General features: G+C 43.2%; 3 protein-coding genes across 5 annotated transcripts in view; 1 reads left to right on the top strand and 2 right to left on the bottom strand.

Moving 5' to 3' along the window:
* LAMB4 (laminin subunit beta 4) overlaps positions 1–13,881 on the bottom strand; it is a 66,301-nt gene extending 52,420 nt beyond the window's left edge. Inside the window, exons 1-4 of one of the 3 annotated variants that reach the window (XM_083701264.1) lie at positions 13,559–13,881; positions 7,456–7,550; positions 6,292–6,374; positions 2,302–2,420 (exon numbers count right to left, since the gene is read on the bottom strand). In XM_083701264.1, coding sequence (XP_083557390.1) covers positions 2,302–2,347 — 46 coding nt within the window. In that variant the 5' untranslated portion in view covers positions 2,348–2,420; positions 6,292–6,374; positions 7,456–7,550; positions 13,559–13,881. Of the gene's footprint in view, positions 1–2,301; positions 2,421–6,291; positions 6,491–7,415; positions 7,551–7,668; positions 7,719–13,558 lie in introns of those variants that run through there. The other 2 variants (XM_083701265.1, XM_083701263.1) reach the window with 2 other exon arrangements.
* LAMB1 (laminin subunit beta 1) overlaps positions 1–25,763 on the bottom strand; it is a 164,675-nt gene that overhangs the window by 127,384 nt on the left and 11,528 nt on the right. The window lies entirely within an intron of this gene.
* ERGIC2 (ERGIC and golgi 2) overlaps positions 13,853–25,763 on the top strand; it is a 33,351-nt gene continuing 21,440 nt past the window's right edge. The window contains exons 1-4 of the mRNA XM_083701611.1: positions 13,853–13,959; positions 19,217–19,290; positions 21,360–21,505; positions 23,514–23,622. Of these exons, the coding sequence (XP_083557737.1) occupies positions 21,400–21,505; positions 23,514–23,622 (215 nt within the window). The 5' untranslated portion in view covers positions 13,853–13,959; positions 19,217–19,290; positions 21,360–21,399. The remainder of the gene's footprint in view (positions 13,960–19,216; positions 19,291–21,359; positions 21,506–23,513; positions 23,623–25,763) is intronic.

The raw sequence follows: 25,763 nt of genomic DNA, 5'->3' as shown, positions 1-25,763 counted from the left end.
TTTCCGGAGATGTGAAATGTAATAAATGGCATGACAACAACTTGACGGCAAGCCCACCATTCCCAAGGCTTCAACCGGTTCTAACTGAACCCCATAAATAGCCACATTTTCCAAACACTGATTGAAGTTGGGAGAGCCCAGGAAAATGGAATCTAGTTGCTTTGGACAAAGACCTTGCCTGAAATGACTTTGAGCATTTTTCTTCCACTGAGCTAACTTTCCTTTCAGGGATTTTGCTTGTTGAAACATGTTCTCAGCTGAAACACTGAACAGGTCTGGGGCCCTTACAGACTTCTTCTTCTTAGTGCTTCTTGGCTCAACTTGTTATGATGGGGCATGTGAGCGTCTTAGAAGTTTGTACAGGTTGCAAGGAAATCTAGAGATGTTTTTCATACAGTTTTAGAAACACCTGCTCCACGCTTATGATGAGATAAGCACGGAAGCTGCCAATTATTTTGTTTACTTCTCAAGACACACTTCTAAAAGTCAACACTCTTTCCCATTGCATGTCTATCTGGGAAGCAAGTCCACTTTCCTGCTTTTTATCCATCTAAGGCCAGTTCTAATTCCAGACAGCCTCATCTGTCTCACAATAGTTGCTCAATTTTTTAGCACAAGGATATTATTACTGCAAAGAGGATAGATGCAAAAGAACTGAAACAATACAGAAGGCAGCCTCCTAAACATTTATATTCTTTTTGAAAAAGGATTCTGCTACACATACTGTATAACAAGAAATGAAACCCAGGGTGTGGAATGGAAGGGATGAATGGAGCAAAACAGATAGAAGCTGGCTCAGTTCTATGCAGAGCTTGGAGAGAAATTTTATGCAGCTTGCATTTCAAGGCAAACCTAAGGTAAAGGTAAAGGGACCCCTGACCATTAGGTCCAGACTCTGGGGTTGCAGCGCTCATCTCGCTTTATTGGTTGAGGGAGCCAGCGTACAGCTTCCTGGTCATGTGGCCAGCATGACTAAGCCGCTTCTGGCGAACCAGAGCAGCGCACGGAAACGCCGTTTACCTTCCCGCCAGAGCGGTACCTATTTATCTACTTGCACTTTGATGTGGTTTTGAACTGCTAGGTTGGCAGGAGCAGGGACTGAGCAATGAGAGCTCACCCCGTTGGGGGATTCGAACCGCCGACCTTCTAATCGGCAAGTCCTAGGCTCTGTGGTTTAACCCACAGTGCCACCCGCATCCCCCAAGGCAAAGCTACCTACAGGTAATTTGCACCTTCCAAAACAATATGTTAACTAAAACAGAACTCTCTTTTGAAATCCGCACACCTTTGAATTTTGCAATGCAATTCTCCAGCCAATTAATTTGTACAAAAATGCATATACAGTGGTACCTCCAGTTAAGAACTTAATTCGTTCTGGAGGTCCGTCCTTAACCTGAAACTGTTCTTAACCTGAGGTACCACTTTAGCTAATGGGCCACTGCTGCACGATTACTGTTCTCATCCTGAAGCCAAGTTCTTAACCTGAGGTACTACTTCCGGGTTAAGCGGAGTCTGTAACCTGAAGCGTTTGTAACCCGAGGTACATGTACATGTCTCTCACAATTGCGGGTGGTGCTGTGGGTTAAACCACAGAGCCTAGGGCTTGCCGATCAGAACGTCGGTGGTTCGAATGCCCGCGACGGGGTGATCTCCCATTGCTCGGTCCCTGCTCCTGCCAATCTAGCAGTCTGAAAAGCATGTCAAAGTGCAAGTAGATAAATCGGTACTGCTCCGGTAGGAAGGTAAATGGCATTTCTGTGCGCTGCTCTGGTTCGCCAGAAGCGTCTTAGTCATGCTGGCCACATGACCTGGAAGTTGTACGCCGGCTCCCTCGGCCAATAAAGCGAGATGAGCGTCGCAACCCCAGAGTCGGTCACGACTGGAGCTAATGGTCAGGGGTCCCTTTACCTTTACATCAAGAAATATTCTATCTTTATCACCAAACTCCGAATATAATTTCACATTGTATTAATTAACATTATTTTTTAATATATTAGTGGCCATGTGACAATTTTAGCCTATAAATTTTATTGTTTAATGTCTTAACCTGTATAGTAAGGTGCTGTAGGTAATGTCTTGATAATATAAATGTTTTAATTTTTTTGTATTAATCCAGCATATTTTCTTTTAATTGTTGAATGATTCTGTGTACATTGCGGCAGCCTTTGGCTATGTGCAATAAAACTGACTGACTGAGTAGTGGCATCCATGCTGCGGGCTGGTCACCCACGTTCCGAAGGAGCTGCAAATGGAGAGATAACAGGGAAAATGACGGAGCGTATTTAAAGTCCTTGAACTTACCGAATTTGAAAAGGATGGCCAGCGGAAGCCATTTCTTGGTGAGCATCTTTCAGATCTAGGCTAAAAACCGGCCGTTGTCCTTGTGACGTCCCCCTTTGCTTGAGCATCGGTGGTGGGACCTGCAATGGAAAACGTTAGTATGTTTAAGGCTTCCCAACATTATTACCATGTATTCAAAATCAGCGCTGCTTTTCTAGAAAAAGAGGTGCCAGAACTCACCATGAACTCTCTCAGAATGGCAATGGCGCCCATCTAAGAAGTGCCAGAACCGAGTTCTGATCCATCTCAATGCTCTGTCTATTTTAATTTCCCCCACCTCTGTTTGTTGCTATTACCGAAATTGATAGGCTCTTGGAGGACCAGAAAAAAATTGCTTGGGGGCTGGGGGAAAGGACCAGGGTCCTCAAACCAGGAGTTAGCAGTTGTTTAAAGGTAAAGGGACCCCTAACCATTAGGTCCAGTAATGACCGACTCTGGGGTTGCGGCACTCATCTCGCTTTATTGGCCGAGGGAGCCAGTGTACAGCTTCCGGGTCATGTGGCCAGCATGACTAAGCCGCTTCTGGCGAACCAGAGCAGCACACAGAAACACTGTTTACCTTCCCGCTGGAGTGGTACCTATTTATCTACTTCCACTTTGACGTGCTTTTGAACTGCTAGGTGGGCAGGATCAGGGACCGAGCAACGGGAGCTCACCCCATCATGGGGATTCAAACCACCGACCTTCTGATCGGCAAGTCCTAGGCTCTGTGGTTTAACCCAGAGCGCCACCCACGTCCCCTAGCAGTTGTTTAAGTGATTGTAATTATTATTTTTGTTTTAAATGATAGCAAAAATATAATTGTACGTATAATAAATGAGTGTAGGATATGGCAAACTGTACGAAAGAACATTAGGTGGAACACGGCTGGATCAGACCAAAAGCCTACCTTGGTCCACAACCTTGTTTTTCACACGACCAACCAGATGCACATGGGAAACTCAGGAGCAGGAAGTGAGGGCAAAATAACTCTCCACTGTTGTAACCCAGCAGAGGCACGAGCTTATGAAGATGACGGGGGAGCCTGACATTGTACAGTGGTACCTCGGGTTAAGTACTTAATTCGTTCCGGAGGTCCGTTCTTAATCTGAAACTGTTCTTAACCTGAAGCACCACTTTAGCTAATGGGGCCTCCTGCTGTTGCTGCGCCGCCGGAGCACGAATTCTGTTCTCATCCTGAAGCAATGTTCTTAACCTGAGGTACTATTTCTGGATTAGCGGAGTCTGTAACCTGAAGCGTATGTAACCTGAAGTGTATGTAACCCGAGGTACCACTGTAGATTAATTTTGTGCAGACTTATGTTTATGCCCGAAATCTTTTAAGTACCTAGCTAAACTGCTGCTCAGCGGTCAGCTCCACTGAGTTCAATGGAGCTTACTCCCAGGAAAGTGTAAAAGATAGGAGCTGGGTTAGTACATTGATTTTGTGCCTGCAAAATATTTTGTTATCTGCTTTGATTTTTTTCTAAAATCAAGCGGTGTACAAGTTACAGGACATAAATAAAAAGAAGTAATAATAGCACATCTAAAAATATGAATTTGACATCATGTTTAGTTTCCACACAGTCCCTGCTTTTTCTCCCATAGAGGTTTATATTGCATGGGCATAAATGGATTTCTGCACTGTTGGAAAGGAAATTCTTCTGCACACACAAACAGTGAGCCATGTGGTCCGGGAGTTATCCCTGAAAGTCTCATGAAGCTGCTACATTATAATTACTTAAATGTCTGCCCCACCCTTCCTAAGCCCACGGCTGCCATCCAACCCAATTAAAAGCATTATGAAACTTTAAAACGCTTAAAAACACATTTTAACACAGCAATATATCCAAGCACAGTGGTTCTAAGCTAGCAGGAAACCCATTGCCTTTCGGCACCAAATGTGAACAGAAATGTCTTCAGATGATTGAGATGGGGACAAACACAGCTGACCAGGGAGGGAGTTCCATCATTGGGATCCCACCACGGAGAAGGCCCTGCTTTAGGTCCCTAGGCAACACCCATTAGGCACATGACTAGTGGATGTGGTGGCCATTGGTGGTATGTCACATGACATTTCACACAATGACACCAAATCACTTGTCTCGCCATTTACAAATATAACCAGGAACCCAAGCAAGAGGCTAGTTCTTTCAACATGCAGATCTCTTAAATTTAATAGTAAAATAGTCTTATTATTTAATCTTACTAGAAAATCATCCCATTCTAGGCATGAAAGTGTTCAAGGACCTGGAAAGTGAGCGAGGTCCCAACTAAAGAGGATTGGCATCTTAAATTGACAGAATATGCACAACTTGCAGATTTAACATATAGAAGAAGAGAGCAAGAAGAACGTACATTTAAAGAAGATTGGAAATCATTTATTGAGTATATGGAAAATGACTGTGTACAGCTGAAAACACTGGCAGCATTGAGATAAATTCAACAGAGCAAAGAATTCTGGGTGGATGTAAAAGTGGAAAATTGATTTGAATAGTTATACTAAAATATGCAAGGATGTAGGATATGAAAAATGAACCATGGGGAAAAAAGAAGGGAAGTCATTGGGTATTTTAAAGTTTGCAAAATGCTTATTTGAAATTGTAAAACAGAAAATTTAATAAAAAATATTATTAAAAAAGAAAGTGTTCAAAGATTTCTTAAAAGCAGAATGGATGTCACTAAATTTCAAGCGAGGGAAACAAATCCACACACAAAATATTCATTATTATATATTGAAACAAATGGAGAAGTTGTTCTGATGGGGAACCATGCAAATGCTTGACTTATCAAGCCTAGAACTGATAGATGAATCAGAATGGCAATACTAAAGGAAAAGCAGTGTTATTAATTACAGTGATACAATACTTCTGCACCACACAAAGAGAAAAATGCAAAATGACCCCTGTCAAAGTCGCATGTGATGGATAAAGGCATTTCTAACTGAACTCCAGCTTCTTCTACAAGTTTATATGTAGCTCTTGAGAACTCCTGGAACATTAATAAACATGTTAACTTTGTTCAAAAGGAAGCAAAAGATTCTTCCAGGAAACTTGTTGTATTTTTCAGTGGAAAGAAATAAGGACCACCACGAGAAAGTAATTATGTAAATTTTTTTGCTAAGATGAGGAATTGATTCCAATTGATTCAGAAAGGAGCATCCTTGCTCAGATAAGTGCACAGGCTGGGTGCTAAGAATATAATACTTTCTTCCAAAGTTTCTTTTATTTTTCTTTGTGGTGGGAGGAAAATTATTAACAGAAAACATGAGAACGTTATACTAGACTTTTCACTATCGCAGAACCACTGAGCACTAATGGCAAAATTACATTTGACAAAATAATGAGATCTCTACAACACTGGTCTTCAAGTGGTGGGCCAGAACCCACAAGTGGATCTTGGCCTGATGCAAAGTGGATCACAACAGAAACACTACTCACCATTCAAATATATGGTAAAAGTTTAAAAAACGGGTCCCCAAACACATGTTTGGGTTTAAAGTGGGTTCTGGGTCTGAAAAGGTTGAAGACACCTGCTCTACAATATTAAGTTTTGAATCATTTTGGCTGAAGAGTCCTCATAGCACCATTTCTAAAGAAAGTTTACAGCTATTGTGGCTAGTAATATTGAAACATAGCAAAGATTCCCCTCATAAACTGGAAATCCAAAGGAAGTATCGTTGCAAAGTACCAAAGACCCAACACTTTGTGCAGGACCACAAATGAACAATGTGGTAACGTTAGAAAGCTTGGTATGTCAGCTGTAACAATAAGTTTCTGCTATCTCGCTATCTCAAGCTGACGTTTGACATTAAGACTTTTGTATGTCTAACAATACTTAGAACACAGCACAAGCTGGTGGTCGTTAAAGTGTTCTCTCTCCTTATAGGAGAAGCTAGCTTAGTTGGCTTATTGCAGATATCCCATATTCCAACAACTCAGGAAGAACATTGAAGCTTAGAAAATGTCTTACCTGGTCTTGGAATTATAAGCGATTGTAGAAACAGGTACGGCAAAATGAAGGCAGGGAAGTAAAGTCGTAAGTCTCAGATAGAGCTAAAAGAAAGAAAAGTGTTTTCCCCTCAGGCACCTAGGTGTAGATGAAAATGAGAGCTAGTCTAAAACCTGCCAAAGAGGTGATTTGTTAAGCTATCCTGCCTGAATTTTTTTGGCAAATGCAGATGCGTGTATTGAAGACGGCATTAGATTCATCTGTAGGTAAAGTGGGAGGTGTCATTACTTTCACTTAGTTATAGAAGTAATTAGGGGTAAACGCCATTGAAACATGTGAATTAAGGTTTTCAGAACAGCACTAATAGATTTATAGCATATTATTCACTAACGGCCTCGAACCCGGCATTGCTCATGAATTTTAAGAATTTTTTTAAAAATGTGTTTTGAAATCAGTGGTTAAAATCAGAGCGCTTCGAAAGGTTCTGACCGTCATTGTGACTCAAAACGGCATCTAATTGTCCTAGATTAAAATCTGCTCCTTGATCTCAGGACTCATCATGCAAACTTTGGTTACGATCTCTTTAAAAGGTGTCCAAATGCTTAGTGAACAAACAAAAAACTTTCCAAAACCTATAGTAGATATGCATCTACAGTATTAGACTAGCAGAAAGTTATTGGCGCTGCCTGGGAATTCCAAGAAACCCAAAAATCTGTGATTTTTAAATGGGTAGTGTAATTTGTGAGTGGAGGGGCTGTGTGGGTGCACATACATGCGCATGCGCGCGCACACACACACACACACACACAGATGCTCAGTGCATCTGTTGGCAACCAAACATAGGTGAAAACCCCCACCTCCTGCAGCCTTGTTTGTAACTGTCACACCAAAGTCAAATTTCAGTCCGCCATCTTGATTCAAAATGGTGCCCAATGTCCAAACGTAGACAAAGACCACCACCTCCACCTCGGGAACCTTTGTGCCAAGCTAGGTGACAAATAACTCAAGAGACATCCAGACTGGCACAATTGTGACCTGTCACACTGAAGAGGCAACAGAACTGTACTCCCAACAACATCTTAGGATGGTACCATCTTGGCAGTCCTGTGTCAAATTCTCCATCTCTATAGTGTCATCAAATTTACTCTGTGTCCTTGCATTCTTATGTGTTCTGTGTTTCCTCACCTCTGCTGCACATGGAGAAGTCTCAATAGCTATGTAAATTGCATGTAGAGAGAAGTGAAATCCATGCTCCATAGGCCCCATAGATATTGCAGATTCTGTGGAAAACAACAAATTGCATTTTAAGCAATTTTGTTCTACAACAAAACCAACATCATTCAATCAGCATTACATTTTGCAGGAGTTTCAATAAACAGTGCTAAGAAATGGCAATACTTAAAAAAATATGTAGTATTGTGTCAGGTCTCTTGATTATTACACCTCCTTCTAACTGAGCAAATGAAATGTTTCATACTGAGAAAAGGAGCATGAAATCCCCTTTGAAGATTCCCAAAGCGATTTCACACCTGGTATACAGGAATCAACATGCTTAGAGAACATTTGTACAGGCAAATATACTCAGTATGACCTGCTGGAACACGCCACACTCAGCCAATTTGCGCAGGTGGAGATATTTAAGGACAAGACCTTTCACATTAGAAAGAAGAGATTTCTGCAGATGATAAATTTATTTGTAAAATTGTCAGGAAACAGAAGAATACTGTTCCAGGGTCCAGTAGTCTTTGGATTTTTTTACTATTAAAAAAATTAACATTGAATAGTCTCCATTTATTGAAGGACTGTGCCCCAGCAAAGAGTGTGGGACTTTGCTAAGTGCCCGCTAACCCTACCAGGAAGAGGCACCTGAAATTAGTAAAAAGTTGAGAGCGGGTGCTTTTGCTGGAAATCTCAAAGCTATTTTAAAGGCTAACAAAATGGAGAGACAGGACATAACTGTGAAACCATTGAATTGAAAGTAGTCCACTTAGGCAAGCCATAAAGCTTGCCCCACAGGCTATTCCCCAACCCCAAATGGTTTTTGGATTATACCTTTTTCTACATTCAGCTACAGTAAAGCAGTAAATAACCTTATGTGCACCCTGCTTCTCTGAATGTTGAAAATTTCCAGGGGTGCAGAGCTTGCCCAGGTTTGGTTTCCACTGGAAGAAGGTCAATGGAAGATTATTGTATTATTTAAGTTCATTTTTTGTTGTTGTTGTTTAGACATTTGGTGTGTCCGACTCTTCGTGACCCCATGGACCAGAGCATGCCAGGCACTCCTGTCTTCCACTGCCTCCCACAGTTTGGTCAAACTCATGCTGGTAGCCTCGATAACACTGTCCAACCATCTCGTTCTCTGTCGTCCCCTTCTCCTTGTGCCCTTCATCTTTCCCAACATCAGGGTCTTTTCCAGGGAGTCTTCTCTTCTCATGAGGTGGCCAAAGTCTTGGAGTCTCAGCTTCAGGATCTGTCTTTCCAGTGAGCACTCAGGGCTGATTTCCTTCAGAATGAATAGGTTTGATCTTCTTGCAGTCCATGGGACGCTCAAGAGTCTTCTCCAGCACCATAATTCAAAAGCATCAATTCTTCGGCAATCAGCCTTCTTTATGGTCCAGCTCTCACTTCATTTACACAAATACAAATTGAGCATAGGTAGACACTATCAAGCCGAAAGCCAATGCCACTGCCCTAAATCAGATTTCCAGATGACACCAAGCACCCTCAAAACATTGTTAGCTTTGGGCAGGCACCCCCAAACTTGGCCCGCCATCTGTTTTGGGACTACAATTCCCATCTTCCATGCCCACTGGTCCTGTTAGCTAGGGATGATGGGAGTTGTAGTCCCAAAACATTTGGAGGGCAGAGTTGGGGGATGCCTGGCTTTGAGCATCTTTAGCTAGTATATTCTGCAACATGCAATTGCCACAACAGTGTAGCATTGAAGGTGGATTTATATGGCCCAGCTACGCATCCTTTCAGTTTCTTAGTTATTCTGTGATGCTTCCTCAGTGTGCAACATTTGAGAGAGGTGCTCTTTCAACAAAGCACAAAAAATGTGAGACAATCCCCCCTTCCACCAGAACATTATAGACACTAAGGGATGGCTCGGTCGGTGTAGCATGCGACTCTTAATCTGAAAGTTGTGGGTTCGAGCACTGCAGGGGGCTGGACTAGATGACCCTCTTGGTCCTTCTCTATTTATTTATTTAGTTATTTATTTGCTTGCTGGCTTGCTTGCATTTTCAAAAACAGGAACCCCCCGCCCCTCCCCCTGTCCCACTTACAACTTCGTACCAAATACAGCATGTGTACATAGACCATATTATTTCCTTTCTACCCTTTTCCTGGTTCCTTTGCTTTTCAGCTACGGTACTCTGCATAATCCACATCTTTTTTTAATAATTGACCAATTTGTTATCTATTAAAAACTCTATTTCAACTCTGCTGGATTTACTCGAGACCTGCTAAGCTATGTATTTGTTTATACTGGTTCTTGAAATATTCCATAAACATTTTCCATTCCTCCTTTTATTCCTTATCTTCATTTTCTCTTATCCTGTTCATCAGACCAGCCAATTCAGCATATTTGAACATTTTACACTGCCATTCTTCCTTAGTGGGTACTATCCTTGTTCGCCACCTTTGTGCCAATAAGGTTCTAGCTGCGGCAGTGGCAAAGTGGTCCCTTCCAATTTGATTATTCTAAATGGCTAAGAGTTTGAATTGGGCTGTTCAGCTAATGACCTCATCTTCCATGATTTGTGATATGAAAAGTTACAGGATTTCAGCAGGAAGCCCAACAACTTTGCAAGGACTATGTAAAAACGAAGTCATTCTGGCCCCATTAACTCTCCTCAATCCCCTCCTAATCTTACATCAATACCAAGAGTTAAGAGAGTTTGGTGATTAAACTTTTAACTTTAGTCCCACTTAGGTCATGGATATTAAACTGGATTAAATGCCAAATCCTGGGGCTTAACTGATTTGTCAACGAGGCTATTGTTATAAGAATTCTAAGGTCCCCAAAATAGAATAAATGTTCATAAATGTAGAAGGCAAACCAATACGTAAGTATATAAAGCACGTGTCTGAAATACTACAGGGGAACAATCCTGAAGCCATTTTGACTTTCCCAAATTGACCTCAAATTTTTCTCTGCAAGGAGGAAGGAAATGGAGAAAGCTTTCCAGTTGTCTTTGGACTGTAGGGGCTTACACCTCTCTGTAAATACAGCCAGGCAAGTATCTGTTAAGCTGAGCACACTATCAATATGGGTAAGAGATTCAGGAACTAAAGTATTTGCCATCTCAAAGGATTGGCCAGGCTACCCAGAAAATACAACCAAGAAAGGCATTATCAGGTATCCTGGCAGACAGGAGAGAAGCAACACACTCACATTTCTGCTGGAGACCTCCTTCTTCTGTGATGTATGTGTGATTTTTTTTGGGGTAGCCTTGGGCTATGGGGTGGGCAATTTCAAAAGTCTTTATGGGGCGTGTGTACCCTTGTTCGGGGTTCTCCTCCCTCCTGCGTGTGGTGAGTGGGGACCCTGTTGCAACAGTTCATTTCCTTTAATAAAGCTCAGGCTTACTAGCCACTTGGCTTTCAATATACTCTGGCTGGCCTTTGCTTCCTCTCAGACCGATAGAGATCTCCTGAGGGACTGTATATGGGTTCTAGATACTCCGTAAGGAAATTAGAGGCATTTTTCTTATAACACTGTGAAGTGTCGGTGTTGTAAACAAAAATTGCCCTTTTCCCTTATGGGGTATCCAGGAGCCCATATAGAGTCCTTACATAGGTTCCCTATTAGTAGGAGAAAATAACAGAGGCCAACCAGAGAATATTGAGAAGCAAAAGCAGCTAGTAAGCTTGATCTTTATTGATCTGTTGCAACAGGGTACTCCCCTCAACCGCAGGAGAGGAGGAGAGACCCAGAACAATGGCGCACAAGGCCTTATAAAGACTTTTGAAATTGCCACCCTGTAGATCAAGAACACCCCCAGAAACATCATACATACATCACAGAAGGGGTGTAACCTAAGACCACCTCTCAGATACATCATACCTACATCACAGAAAAGGCGGTCTAAAACAGAAATTTGAATGTTGTTTGTCTCCTGTCCTTGTTTATCTCCTGTCTGGCAGGTTACTTGATTGGATTTCCTGGGGAGCCTGGCCAGTCTTTTATAATGATAAATACTTAGTTCCTGGGCCAGGTCACAGGCTCACACCCTATTCAAACACAGACATACCCTTAAGACAGGATTTGTGAAGGAAAAGACAATGGGGAGGCTTTTCCACTTTGACCTTACAGAGAAAACATTTGCTCAGTTTAGGAATCAAAATGGTTCCAGGTCAGTATTCCTGTGTTGATCTATGTATGTGCTTGGTTGGTATACTTATGAACATTACCATATATCTAAGACTTCAAAATTCCTATCACATCAACATACCGGCAGCAGAAACATCAAGGGTGGAGAGAGGAAAAATATTTATTTCCCTCCATCTTACCAGCAATATGCATCTCGAGAACGTGTTGCATTAGCTTCTGTGCTGAGCAAGAAGTGACATTTTTGGCCTACAAAAGTCATGTCAGGAGTGAAGTCTGTGGCAAGCTTTGTGTGCATGCTCTTGTGGTGTCACATCTGCAGTCAACGGTGAATTTGCACACTGGCGGGTGAGCTCCCGTTGCTCGGTCCCTGCTCCTGCCAACCTAGCAGTTCGAAAGCACGTCAAAGTGCAAGTAGATAAATAGGTACCGCTCTGGCAGGAATGTAAACGCCGTTTCCGTGTGCTGCTCTGGTTTGCCAGAAGCAGCTTAGTCATGCTGGCCACATGACCCGGAAGCTGTATGCTGGCTCCCTCAACCAATAAAGCGAGATGAGCGCCGCAACCCCAGAGTCGGTAACGACTGGACCTGATGGTCAGGGGTCCCTTTACCTTAGAAGACAATAGCAACTTTCCTATGATTATACTACCCAAACATGCTACTTTTCAAGGACTTTCTAAGTTCTAAGTTGACCTAATAACATGGAATACGATGATGTGGTATTGTAAAAAAGCTTTGGCTTTTGCTACCCAACTTCCCATGGGACTCTTGTGTCCCCTTAGTCCATGATCAGTCAGAGAAGAATGGATAGAGGCAGAATCCAGTGGAAAGCTAGGCAGATATTAATTTTTCTCTTGCAACAGAGTTCCCTCCCCTCCTTCCAAGGAGGGAGAGACCCTGAACAAAAGGGTGTGGGAACCTTTAAAGACTTTTGACATTAGCCAAAGACCACCCCAAAATCATCATACATAAACCATAGGAGGCGGTCTGCAGCAGAAATCCTGTCTGCCAGGATACCTGATAATGGTCTCTGGTTGCATTACCTGGCAGCCTGGCCATTCTTTTGTGATGGTTAAAACTTTAGTTCCTGAATCCAGGTCCCAGGCTCACCCGATTCATACACAAAGACAGGAATTGTAAGCGAAAAGACAATGGGAAGCCTTTCCCCATTTCCCTTCCTTACTGCAGAGGAATATTTGAGGTCATTGGGAGAGTCAGAATGGCTTCAGGATTCCTCTCCTGGACTATTTCAGACACACAGTTTATACATATTTAGATATGAATATGTATTCTATCTTTAAAAATTTTATAGCAGTGCTGAGTCGACTTTGAACATATGCCGTTCTGTTGTCTGGGAAGCTCTAATCTGGCCTGTCTCATTTCATCTGAATTTACCTGCGATAACTGGCGCTTTAAAAATTGCAATTTTTGGCATTTTGCAGGCTCTAGGCTCACGTCTTCTCCACACAGCTGCTAATGTTACAGCCTTATCTTCAGAAGGAATAAGTGAAGACATGACTCTTCCTCTTCCTGAATGACAAACTGCCAATATAATGTATTTATATATGCACACAAATATATATATATAATATGTATATAAATATATATATACTGTGTATATATACCTCGCCTTTCCCCAAGTCTGTCTCAAGGTGGCTGATGGATAAAAATAAAAGATAAAAATAAGAACTGCTAAAAGCATAGGGGGAAATCCCTGCCCTGAGGGGAATCATGGAACTAGAAGGATCATCTTCGTCCAACTTTGCCCACAGCCATTAGGGGTCGGGCTCGAACCAGCAACCTTTTGATGAACAACCGAAACGCGCTGATCTATTGTGCCACAGGGAACATTTCTCCCGGCGCGTTGGACTGCGCGCGCAGGCCGCCAGCGACCCCTGCTGGCTCCGGGAGGGAAGACCCTTGCGCCGCGGCCGACCGCGCGTTTCGAAAAACCATAGAGCCTCGGGTAGAGGCTAGAGAGGCGCCCACTTCCGATCCGGCTTCTTTCCCCCTCCGGGCGCGCCGCTTCCGGTGAGCGCGGGCGGGGCGACCGGCGGTGCCCTGAGCCGCTTCCCAATCGGTCCGGCTGGCTGGCATCGCCGCCTTCGCCGGAGCTGCCGGGCGCTTCACCCGCTGCCTCCGCCGCCCCGATCGCCGTCGAAGACGGGCAGGAGGTGCCGGTGCCGCCGGGCTCGCTCTGGACCGGGTGGAGATGCTGCGGGGAAGCTGAGCGCAGGAGGCGGAGAGGGAACGGGCGCCTGACCCGCCACGATCGCTCCGTTTTCGCCCACCTGGATGCCCGTCGCTCCCGCCGAGGCGCGCAGACACCCCCCCCCCCAAGCAGGGGAATCGAGGTACACCTATCCCTCCCCCTTCCCCATGTTCGTGGCTTCCCCGACTGTTAAATCTTTTGCCCCCTGACGCTTTCACACGTGACGCCGGTCGCGCCTCTTTCCGCACGTGTGAATGCCGCTCCTGCGGATCAGAACGGAAAGGGCTTTCGGGATCGCGTCGCCGCCGAAGCGGGTTTCGAATCTAGAAGGTGGGGACGCGCACGCAAGCAGCTTGTCATAGGGTTTGACATGTTAGAGACCGGGAGCAACTAGAACGTGGGGACGCGCAAGCAAGCAGCGTGTACAGGGTTTGACACGTTAGAGACCGGGAGCAACTCCTTCCTGGCCTGTGCTGTGTGCGAACGGTGTCCTGTGATGGATGGGGTGCGAAAAAAAAAGTCCAGTGTGAAGCGTGTCGCGTATTAACCATGGTTGTTTTCAGTTAGTCAGCTCTGGACTTGTTCCATTACTAGTGGGGCATTTTGGGAAAGTTGATCTCGCGTGTAGAACTTGTCTAGGAAATGGGAAGGTGGCTTTGCAACATCTCCACTGGCATATGCTCTTCTGTGTGGGCATAGGTGGTGGGTGGAGGGGAGGCAGCTAAATCAAGACAAATCAAGACATATCAAAAATACTGGCTACACCCATGTTCTTGTGCATAGGCTCCTCCACCAGACCTGTTGAGGTGCATTTCTCTTAACGCGCAACATTGAAAAAGAGACTTGCGCTAGCAAAAGGACTCTTGGGCCAGTGGATGCACAGCGTTGCAAATGACCCCAGACCTGTTCTAAATCTCAGTCTGTGAAAATGCCTTATAAACTGGTTTGTAAGGTCAAACGTAAATCCTAAAATATAAATGGCTTCTATCTTGCACTAATACCATTCCGGGGGGGGGGGGGCAGCGTAAGGGAGGCAAAAGGTTCCCTGTGTGAAAATTCCTTTTAATTCTTCTCCCCCATAATAACAACTGATTTAATTCACATTCGAAATTGATGGTCATCATTTATGAAAATTCCTTAAGGGCACTTGTCCTTTCCCTGTTGCTTTAATAACCGTTAGGATTTCTGAGAGTATTTAGATGTGGCCAATGAAATGTTCATATACACTTCAATCTGGCCTCGAATGTTTGCAGTTTTTATGAGTCTGAGAGTTTTTATAAACTTTTCTCCTGTTCCTTGTCTCTTAAAAGTGTTTAGTTTCGTGTTATGCAAATTTGCTATTCTTAGTGGCTTCCCCTTGATTCATTCTTTCACCATTCTGTTATCTTCTCTTCCTGAATCAGTACCCAATACCGTATAAAAGGATGTTTGCCGGGGGATGTTAATGTATTTTAAATCACAGTATTCATTTCTGCTATTGAAGCAACATGTTCAGGCTACACTTCTTGCAAGAAATGGGTTTGCAACCTGGTCTTTAGAACAAATATGTAGTGTGTGTGTGTGTGTGTGTGTGTGTTTATAATGTAAATATATTTCAATGTCCATCCACTGGATTTGCAATGTTACTTTGGGAGTAACTCGCATTGCTTTGTCAAACAGACTTCAGATTTGTCCGATAATGAAACCTGTTGCCTTGGTTACTTGACAGATTGCAAGAATACTTTGTTTGCTTGCTAAAGGAGTAGTGAGTTGGTCTCTTGTTAAATATTGGAGTCTTAGGTAGAGTACTGAGAAATAGACGAGAGAGAGAGAGAGAGAGAGAGAGAGAGAGAGAGAGAGAGAGGAATGAAAAAAGAATTCCTAGGTTTCTGTGACAGGCACATTTCCTCCTATCTGGCTTTGTCTGATAGGTGGCTAAAGATAATTTGGCAGCTGCTGATAGGCTGCCGTGGCAGTGGAGTGTGTTTGTGGGGGGAGACAGGTAAGATGGTTGCAGAACAGGATTCCTGTTTGACGTTGAAAAGTTAATGTCCAGAACTGTTTGTTTTAACTGACTCACATTGTAATCATGGTTGGGCACGTTAGGACAGTAGTATAGCAGGCCCCCAATCCATTATAACATTGCTTACTGCCTTTTTGAATTCACTGCATGGAAATTGCTTCTTTCACAAATGCTTTCCAGAGGTAGGAAGAGAGTCCCTGTGCTCAGTAGGAATTTGCAGCCTCATTCCACTTTCTGCTGTAGGACCAGCGGATGCTTCTGATGCAACAACGGTCGCAAGCGTTGACTCCTGTCCTGAACTTGGCTGAAGGACGCTAGCATCCAAGAATTGCTGTAGCCTCTTGGGGGGTGCATGCATATGCTTGGACAGGGATGGGGAACCTGTGATCTTCCAGATGTTGGAGTTCAGATCCCATCATCCCCGACCGTTGGGCAGGCTGTCTGGGGCTGATGGGAATCAGAGTCCAGCAGTGCTCGTTTCCTGCCCCTGTGCTAGGGTGACAGAGCCATTGCCACCACCTGTGTCCTTGGCCCAGCCCTCAACTGCATAGATCTGTTCCCCAGCTCTGCTCTACATGGAGTCAAGTGTCCCTTTTGCAGTGGGGCAGTGGAAACTAGCACGCGATTTAATGCTTTGCAGCAAATGTGCCAGAGGGCGTGAATTACACTCCCTTGAGAATTCTCTGCTCTGTGATCTGATCTCAGTTTGCTTCGAAAGAACAGGAAGGAGAAAGGCTACGGAATAAACCTCTCTGGCCTGCTAAAGTTAGCCACCGTTGTGTCCCAATGGAGCATGTGAGTCACAGCCAATTTAAATCCCATTGCTTTTCACGAAAGCCATGACTAACTTTAATTGGCTCAGAGCCTTTCTCTAATAACAGTTCTACTGACTTCTTACAGTTATGTTTCTGTTAGGCTTGGCAAAGCGGTGTCATGTGGTCAACGAGTCCAGCTAATCAATACTTATTTAGAATGCTGCTTCATTTCTGCCCCCTTTTAAAGCCACTCAGCCCCTGAAGTATCTAGGATTCAGGTTTAAGAGGGGTAATGCCTCTGCCGGGGGACCCTCAGCTCTCACCTGTGGCTCCTAGAACCTGTCCGCATGCAACAGCGGTCATACCCCGGGAACGGCTAAACCAGGTGAGGGTACCTGATGGGTCTCAAACCCTCGGTGAGTTAGGGACTTCCCCTTGCATGAGAAGACAGGCTCTTGAGACTTGCACTAATGCCATTAGATAAATAGCCAGGTGATATATAGATGGTACATGACCCCAGTTAAACTTGCCAAGATATACCATTTGTCTGATAATAAATGTTGGAAATGTAAAGAAAATGAAGGAACATTCTTTCACCTCTGGTGGACCTGCCCTAGGGTGAAGGCCTTCTGGGAAATGATATACAATGAGCTGAAAAAGGTATTTAAGTATACCTTCACTAAGAAACCAGAGGCCTTCCTTTTGGGCATTGTCGGTCAGAAGGTGTTAAAGAAGGACCGAACATTTTTCATGTACGCAACAACGGCAGCAAGGATACTCATCGCTAAGAATTGGAAAACTCAAGATCTACCCATGCTGGAAGAGTGGCAGATGCAACTGATGGACTATATGGAACTAGCTGAGATGACTGGCAGAATCCGAGACCTGGGAGAGGAGAGGGTCGAAGAAGATTGGAAGAAATTCAAGACTTATTTTAAAAAATATTGTAATTTGGTTGAATGTTAAGAAAGGATGCTAGATCATAAATAATTGTGCACCACTAAACTAGATGGAATTAAGATGATAAGTAAGTTTGAGGAAAAATTATAAACCTATTGGAGAACTAACAGATTATATTTAAATGAACCTGACACAAGAGTGTAAACAAGATGATAAATTGCGGGCAAGAATTGACAATGATGTAAATGGGAGCGGGAGGTGTGAGGGAGTCCAAAGATGTCAAGAAAGTATGTTATGATATATGTTATACTGTTTTTTATCTTTGCATTTTTATTCAAAAATCTTAATAAAATATTTATAAAAAAAATAAATAGATAAATAGCCGGGATTTGGTAACACTGGAGAATTTGTAGTGTATTTGGTGCCAGGGTGGATTGTGTTCCATCTTGCACTAAAAATAATGCTTGGGAAGGTGAGAGCTTTGTCATTCATGATTATAGGTGCACTGTGGATTGATCAGTGATTTTGTTCCCGTGCCCCTTGTGCATTTGTCCTCCTAAGTGTGTGACATCATACTGGGTTCATAAGGAAAGGGTTAACTAATGGTAAAATGACTAACCTATAGGAACCCAAGGGGAGGAATCTGAAGAAGTGTGCATGCACACGAAAGCTCATACCAAGAACTGACTTAGTTGGTCTTTAAGGTGCTACTGGAAGGAATTTTTTTGTTTTGACCAAGGGGAGGAGTTAGAGTTAAGAAGTCAGTCTGGAGTTAGAGAAGGGAAAGGGAGGATAAGTCTTTGGGTTGGGCTAGTCTGATGTGAGAGAATCTGTTAAGTCAGTCAAACAGTTGAGATAATCAGTCAGAAGGTATTAGGAAGGTATAGGCCGGTAAAGAAACTAAGCATAAGAAACCGGCAAGAAAATTAACTGAGAAACCATACTTGTTAATGCTTACAAAATAAACTTGTTTATTTGATTTAATTTTAACAACTGTCTGGACTCCGTGTGTACCCGAGAGTAATGGGTTGGTGGCAGCGGGGAAGCGAGCACAGTGGTGGCACAGGGATCAATAGACCGTCAAATGTCCGGGGACCCTGTGTGATCGCTACAAAACTCCATACCAAACAACCACATGGGAGTCCATTTCATCTATATAAAAGCATTTCATTGCAGATAGTCTTCCAGTGTAATCAGAACCCTGCCAATATAGTGGATTTCAAAATATGAAAGATCTCAGCTATTCTGCATCTTAGCTAGCCTCTTCCCTTTCTCTCACTTGCGTTGTCCATTTATTAAATACTTTAGTGCCCACCTTTGTGCTTTTTGAGCATTTAAGTCCCCAACTCTAATTTGTGGGTTGCCATCTGATTGGATTTTATTCTGATGCTGATCTGATTTTAGGATATATTATAATTGATTGCCTGATTTTATGTTATGTTAGCTGCTCTGAGCCTGGTTTTGGCTGGGGAGGGGTATAAATAAAAATTATTATTATTATTATTATTATTAGACCTGCTTCATTCCCCTCCAAACCTGGTTATGAATTATTTAGCCTTCTCTGACTCCAACGAATTTCAGCATTACCATGTACCCAAATAAGTTGCAGCACCTTTCCAGTGGCTATGCTGTCAAAGAGAATTAAGTTTCCAAAATGCAATGGGGTGATGGAAACAGAGCATCTCCCTGAGAGTTTAGGTGTATTTGAAACACCTTTCATGACCGTAGTCTCTTCCTTTCAGCATCTCTGCTCATTATCCTGTTGCAAGACCTCTGCAATACAAATAAACGACTGCAAGAGGAACTGAAGGCCAAGGTAAGATTGTTCATTTGCTAGATTCTTTCTTTCTTTCTTTCTTTCTTTCTTTCTTTCTTTCTTTCTTTCTTTCTTTCTTTAACTGTGCTTTCACAAACGGAATTGTGTTTGAGTTTTAATGTGTTTGAATTTCCAGGGAAACTTCCAGCTTGGTAACTGCAAATGGGGAAAGCAAATAGTAGTGGAATTTACATAATTCATGGCACACTTTGTATTTTAAAAGCTTTTTAGGTTGTGAAATCTAAAACAGTATAATGTGGGAGACTTCATAGCTGTTTCATAACTGCAAGAATGCAAGTTATGGTAAAAAAACCCCAAACATTTAAATATTATTGCCAGGATATAATCTTCTGGCCAGAGGCATATGTTACCTTGGACAGCCAACCCCTACATGATGTCCTCAGGTTGAATTCTGACTCCCACCAGCAATAGCCAGCATGTCCAATGGTCAGAAATGGTGGAGGGGAATTGCCAGAAGCAGTGTTAGAAACTCAGGTGTATACCATATTTTTCGCTCTATAAGACGCACCAGACCACAAGACGCACCTAGAGGAGGAAAACAAGAAAAAAAATATTCTGAATCTCAGAAGCCAGAACAGCAAGAGGGATCGCTGCGCAGTGAAAGCAGCAATCCCTCTTGCTGTTCTGGCTTCTGGGATAGCTGCGTAGCCTGCATTCGCTCCATAAGACGCACACACATTTTCCCCCTTACTTTTTAGGAGGGAAAAAGTGAGTCTTATAGAGCAAAAAATAGGGTAAGGTAGGTGCCAAATGGCTCCTTAAATCAGGATTACAGTTGCCAAAATGTAATGCCTACTTGCCATTTGGGGGTCAGATGGCTTGAGAGTTGTATTTTTCAATGCAGCTTTTTGGTTCTTGAAAATCGTTCTGTGCAGATAAAATATAACGGATAGAATTCTACAGGATGGGCTATTAGTGTGTGAAAACAGTCAAGACTGAAGGAACCCCAGGCATGCGCCGCATGGTCGCAAGTGGCCAATAGCCAGGTGCGAAATGCACCTGGCGAATTTTCGAATGCGGACCAAAAGCCTCTGAACTTGAGCAAGGCTGATCTTGGTTAACAAGTGTTCAGAAATCCATCTTTGCTTGGTAACAAAAATGCTTGAGCAGGTGGGGAATAGCAGTGCTTAACCTTTCTGCTGTGATTGTTGTTCATCCGCAGCCAACCCCCTCGGGGCTGTTTGCCCCCAGACGGGTTCCACACTTGAGAAGAAGCCTAGCTGTATGGACAAATTCATAGTATGTGCACTAGGTTCAATATTATTCTGCCATATTTGTTAGATGCCAAGGTTGGCATAACCGAAAACGGTCAGCGTAACTGGCAGGTAAAAAGAAAACTGGGACTTCCATGAATGATTCCACAAAAGTGGCTGTCAGAGCAAAATAGCTTCTGGTATCTGTTTACACTCGAAGAGGAAACTTTTTTTAGTTAACGTTGACACACAAATTCAGTTTTTCCTGATTTGCACTCACAGTTATAATTTGTAGTCATGGTGTCACCTGTAAGCAGCAAGAAAATCACAAGAGCTTGTTGAGTATCTCAAGGGCAACAGAGTTGTGGGAATAGTTAAATAACAGCATCTGTTTCCAGGATCTTAAGTTGTGTATTATTGGGCTAGGTCACATGCTGCCTTTTTGCTGACCCATAAAATGTTAAGTCTCCATAGCCATTCTTATGACTAAAAGGGCCATGGACTCTCAAGTGAAACAGAGATTAGTGACATTGGCAGGAGATTTTAAAAAGTGTGAGGTTGGCGTGTGCCTCAAAAAGAGACTTAATCTTGATTTAATTTCACGCTGCAAATGTTGATAGTTGCTTTAGCCAACCAAGAAAATAACCGTTAATGCTGATGCCTGATATCCTAGGGCAGGGTGCCTTTTCACTTCAGTAATTTTATAGAACTGGGGTTATTAAATCCCGGAGAGTTTTCTCCTCATCTTGCCACCTCATTTCAGTTGCGGTAGGGAATGTTGAGAAGCTCAGAAGGAGCGTTTTTTTTAAAAAAATACAATTTTATTACCATTGGGCTTTCCTCTCTTAAATACAGAGTGAATATATGAAGGAAGGCGTTGAGGAATCTGCTGAAGATGAGGCGACTGAATCGGAAGAAGACTTTGAATTTAATGAAGGAGTTGGACGCCTTCCCAAAAGTCCCTGAAAGCTACATAGAGACCACGGCAACTGGAGGAACAGGTAACCCCTGCTGGCAGATTAATTTCAGTTTTCAAGAATGGTGTCCAACCCAAGTTGGGCCGCTGTTGAATCATTTGCTCTACCAAGCTGCATTAGCAAAATAAAAAAGGATACAAATATTAAAAAGAGCAAGCTGTCGCACAGTGATTTTCAAACTTCACGTTAAAGAAACTTGCCAATATAGTTTTAATATGGTTTGAGAAAGGTAATGGAGGCCCAAATTGGTTCTGCTCAGAACTGCACCCAATTTTCTCCCTCTTCTTCTACCCCCAGTGGTGGAGGAACCCTCTCCTATTCCATGCCCAGGACAGAAAATCCAAATGGCACTCCTCCATTTAATAATGAATAAATAATTTGCCTTTTGCTGCCCTTTTTGCTTGCCCGAATGATTACTCAGCCTTAATGAAAAGGCTGCTTTCTGAATACCTGAACTGAACACATTGTGCTACAAAGTGGCCTCTAAAAAAAAAAAAAAAAGGTTGAGAATTTGCTTTTTAAAACCTGTAATTGGTACAAAAAGCATTCCTCCTCTCTCTTGTGTCGACAGAACTTTTCCGGGTTTTTGCATTGCAAGAACTCATTGGGCTTCTTTTACTGAATATGGTGTGCCCTTTCCTACCACGGATCAACCCCTTCACCCATTCTTATGATTTCTCAGATATAGAATTTGCAGGTTCTGTATTTGCGCTTGCAGGTTTCCCATAATTGTTTGGCCACTGCGAGAAATTGGAACAGGATGCCTGGGCCAGATAGGCCTGTGCTTCTGATTCAGCAAGGCTCTTTTTTGTTCTTGTTGCTTGCGTAGACCATTGCCTTTTAGGAATAACAATTGTGACATTCTCCTAAGCGCTCCCCTTCCATGTCCTTCAAGGGGCATCGTGAGAACTATCAATCACACTGAAGAGCGGGAAAGGGGAGATGAATTAGGGGACACAAGGCTGGGCAGTGTGTCTGGAGGTCCTGGGCTGCCTAGACAAGACCCTTCTTGGCCTCTCTGATGTGGTCCGAAGGAAAGCAGAGCAAGACATTTGGCACCAGCTTAGCTCCAAGAGTTGCCAGAAGGAGGCTTGCAAGGTGCCATCCGGCCATCTTAGGATCTCCACTCTGGATTCGTGTAGGGTTTCCTCCTCCTGAAGATATCCCACAAGGCAGCAGAGGTGTATGATCAGAGTCGTGTCCCCCCCCCCCCCGATAGGTTACTTTCCCAGGTTTCCGAGGCCAGTCTGACTCTCGTTTCCCCTCGACGGCACATGCAGAAACTGTCTTCTTTTTTTTATTATAAATATTTATTAAAGTTTTTAAAATATAGGTGCAAAGATAATAAACAATATAACATATATCATAACATAGTTTCATAACTTCTTTGGACTCCCTCACGTCTCCCGCTCCCACTTGCATCATTACAAACTTTTGCCAGCAATTTATCATCTTGTTTACAATCTTACTTCCCGTTCATTTGAATATAATCTAATGAATCTCCAAAAGGTTTATATTTTCCTCAATCTCACTTATCGTCCTAATTCCATCTAATTTAGTGGTGCTCAATTATTTATGATCTAGCATCCTTCTTAACATTCGACCAAATTACAGTATTTTTGTAGATAAATCTTACAGTATTTTTGTAGATAAATAATACTTACCTGGCAGGGGAGACACCTTGATCATGCAGAAACTGTCTTCTTGACTGCTGGACCCACTGCTGGCTTCGTCTGCTCAATCCACCAGAGTCTGTATTTGCATGCAGGGGTCTCTCTCTCCTGGTTTAGTCGCCCAGTCGAAGCTGTTCCCAGGGTGTGGCTGCTGTCGTATGCGGACAGCTTCTAGGAGCAGAGTAGTTTTTCCTGAGTTTGCATCGCTGTCCTGAAGCAGAGTAGGGAGAAACTTTTCAAGCTGCATCGCTTAATATTTTCATGTGTTTAGTAGAAAGTGTGTTCCACATTCCCTTTTTTCCCCTTGCAAATTTAATGGATATTGTATTTATGCTAGCTCGCTCTTTCTTTCTTCCCAGTTTCTTTAATAGCGTTTACAACGATGGCTCTCTTAACCATAATGGAGTTTATGGTCTATCGAGACACCTGGATGAAATATGAATATGAAGTAGATAAAGATTTTACAAGGTAATTTTTCGCTCATTTGCTTTTCAAACCTGTGCGGATTGCATGCTGTTTTATGCTTCCTAAAAACATCTTGGCTGCAATAGCTTTCAGATTTCCATTTGAATCCAGGATGCCCTGGTAACAGCAACACCCAGCGGCTTGAGAAGCTGAAAAACAAAATTATTACCTATCTCCTGGGGCAAGAAGAATTGAGGAGAGGAAGCATGGCATTTAGTCAGAGTCCAACAGATGTGACCGGTTACCTGGGGATAATTCATGTTATTCTGGCAGCACGAGAACCATTACGGTGTGGCTGAACTCCATGCCTTCTCAGTAATGTCTGTAGGAAGAAATCACATGACGATTGATTTGGTTACTTCTAATGTGAACGTTGTCCTTGAGCTTGTGATCAAATCCACCACCTAAGCCCATGAGCTTGCTGGTCACATCCTGTAGGAATTAATGTGCTTTCCTGCCTTTCAGAATCAGCTGCCATGCTGGTTAGGCACTTAGTATTTAAAAGTCTGACACCATTGGATTTGCATCTTCTTGCAGTTATCCATTTGCTGCTGGCCATGGTTAAGAGTGCAGGGACGCGGGTGGTGCTGTGGGTTAAACCACAGAGCCTAGGACTTGCCGATCAGAAGGTCGGTGAGCTCCTGTTGCTCGGTCCCTGCTCCTGCCAACCTAGCAGTTCGAAAGCACGTCAAAGTGCAAGTAGATAAATAGGTACTGCTCCGGCGGGAAGGTAAACTGCATTTCCGTGCGCTGCTCTGGTTCGCCAGAAGCGGCTTAGTCATGCTGGCCACATGACCCGGAAGCTGTACGCCGGCTCCCTCGGCCAGTAAAGCAAGATGAGCGCCGCAACCCCAGAGTCAGTCATGACTGGACCTAATGGTCAGGGGTCCCTTTACCTTTATGGTTAAGAGTTAAAAATGGCCTGCAGGATTGTGCAGTCATTCCCCTCAAGGGTGAAGTCTCCTTGCCCTATCCCACAAGACTTCACCTTTATTTACCTATTTTGATTGATTGATTGATTGATTGATTGATTGATAGAATTTATATACCGCCCTATACCGGGAGGTTTCAGGGCGGTTCACAGGACAAAATCAAAATATAAAACCAATGTATATCTCCTTTCCTCACAGAAAAGCTCAGGGTGGCTAACAATCATCCTTCATTAAATAAATCATTCCCCTTTGGCAGTATATGTCCTGGGGTAAAATCCTAAAAAAAGCTCAGCAACTTTGGGGTAGAATTGTAAAAAAATCTGAACAACCTCAATCCTAAAAAGAGCTCAACAACTGCAGTCGGCCCTCACACTTGTTCACTTCATCAGATCTGGCCCTCTTGAAAAAAGTTTGGGCACCCCTGGTTTAAGGCTTCATTGGGGCCCATTTTGGGGAGTTTTCCACTTGGTAACTACTGGGGAAAGAGTCCTTTCAGTGGTGGCATCCTGGTTATAAAATTATCCCCCCCCCCAATACTTTTCATGCCATTTTCAATCAGCTGAACACCTTTTCATTCCGTCCAGGGTTTTTAATCTGCTATAAGTCTATTTACCGTGATTTTTGAGCTGTTTGAAGCCCTGACTTCAATTCTTGTTTATGGCCCCACCCAAGTTCATCTTAACCACGGTTAATCTCGGTGCTATAACAGTGGTTAAAGCTTGCAATGAATTTGTAATCGATGGGAAGAGAGCATACAATCCGCCACTTGCTCCTAGTCTCTTAAACATGGCTAACGGGTAGCCTGCCTCGCATCCCCCAAGTTGAGAAATAATAATAATATTCAGATCAGAGCACATTTTGCCACGTGTCTGCCTGCTGGGCATCGCTTGGGGGAATCATCAGCGTCTTGCCTCTCTGTTTGAAGCCGATGTGATCTTAATGCTTTGGCAAATAATAGCTGTTGTGCATTTTGGCTCCTTGCATTGTTGTCATGGAGATAATTGGCTGATGTCAGCATCAGTCTAATGAGGAGGAGGTGCCTGGAAATTTTGAGACGCTGTACCCCTTGGTAAGAAATCCCAGGTGAACTATCTTGCCTTGTTTGACCAGTTAAATGTGGGGGCTCCTTCCTAAATCTATTGAGTTGCTTCAACTTCCTGTTCCTTATATAAAAGAAAAAGAGTATTTTGAGTGCTTCTGCCTTTCCACCTT

This window comes from Podarcis gaigeae (genome assembly GCF_964106915.1).
Source record: "Podarcis gaigeae genome assembly, chromosome: 10".
Lineage (NCBI taxonomy): Eukaryota > Metazoa > Chordata > Lepidosauria > Squamata > Lacertidae > Podarcis > Podarcis gaigeae.
This window is presented reverse-complemented; position numbering and strand designations above follow the sequence as displayed.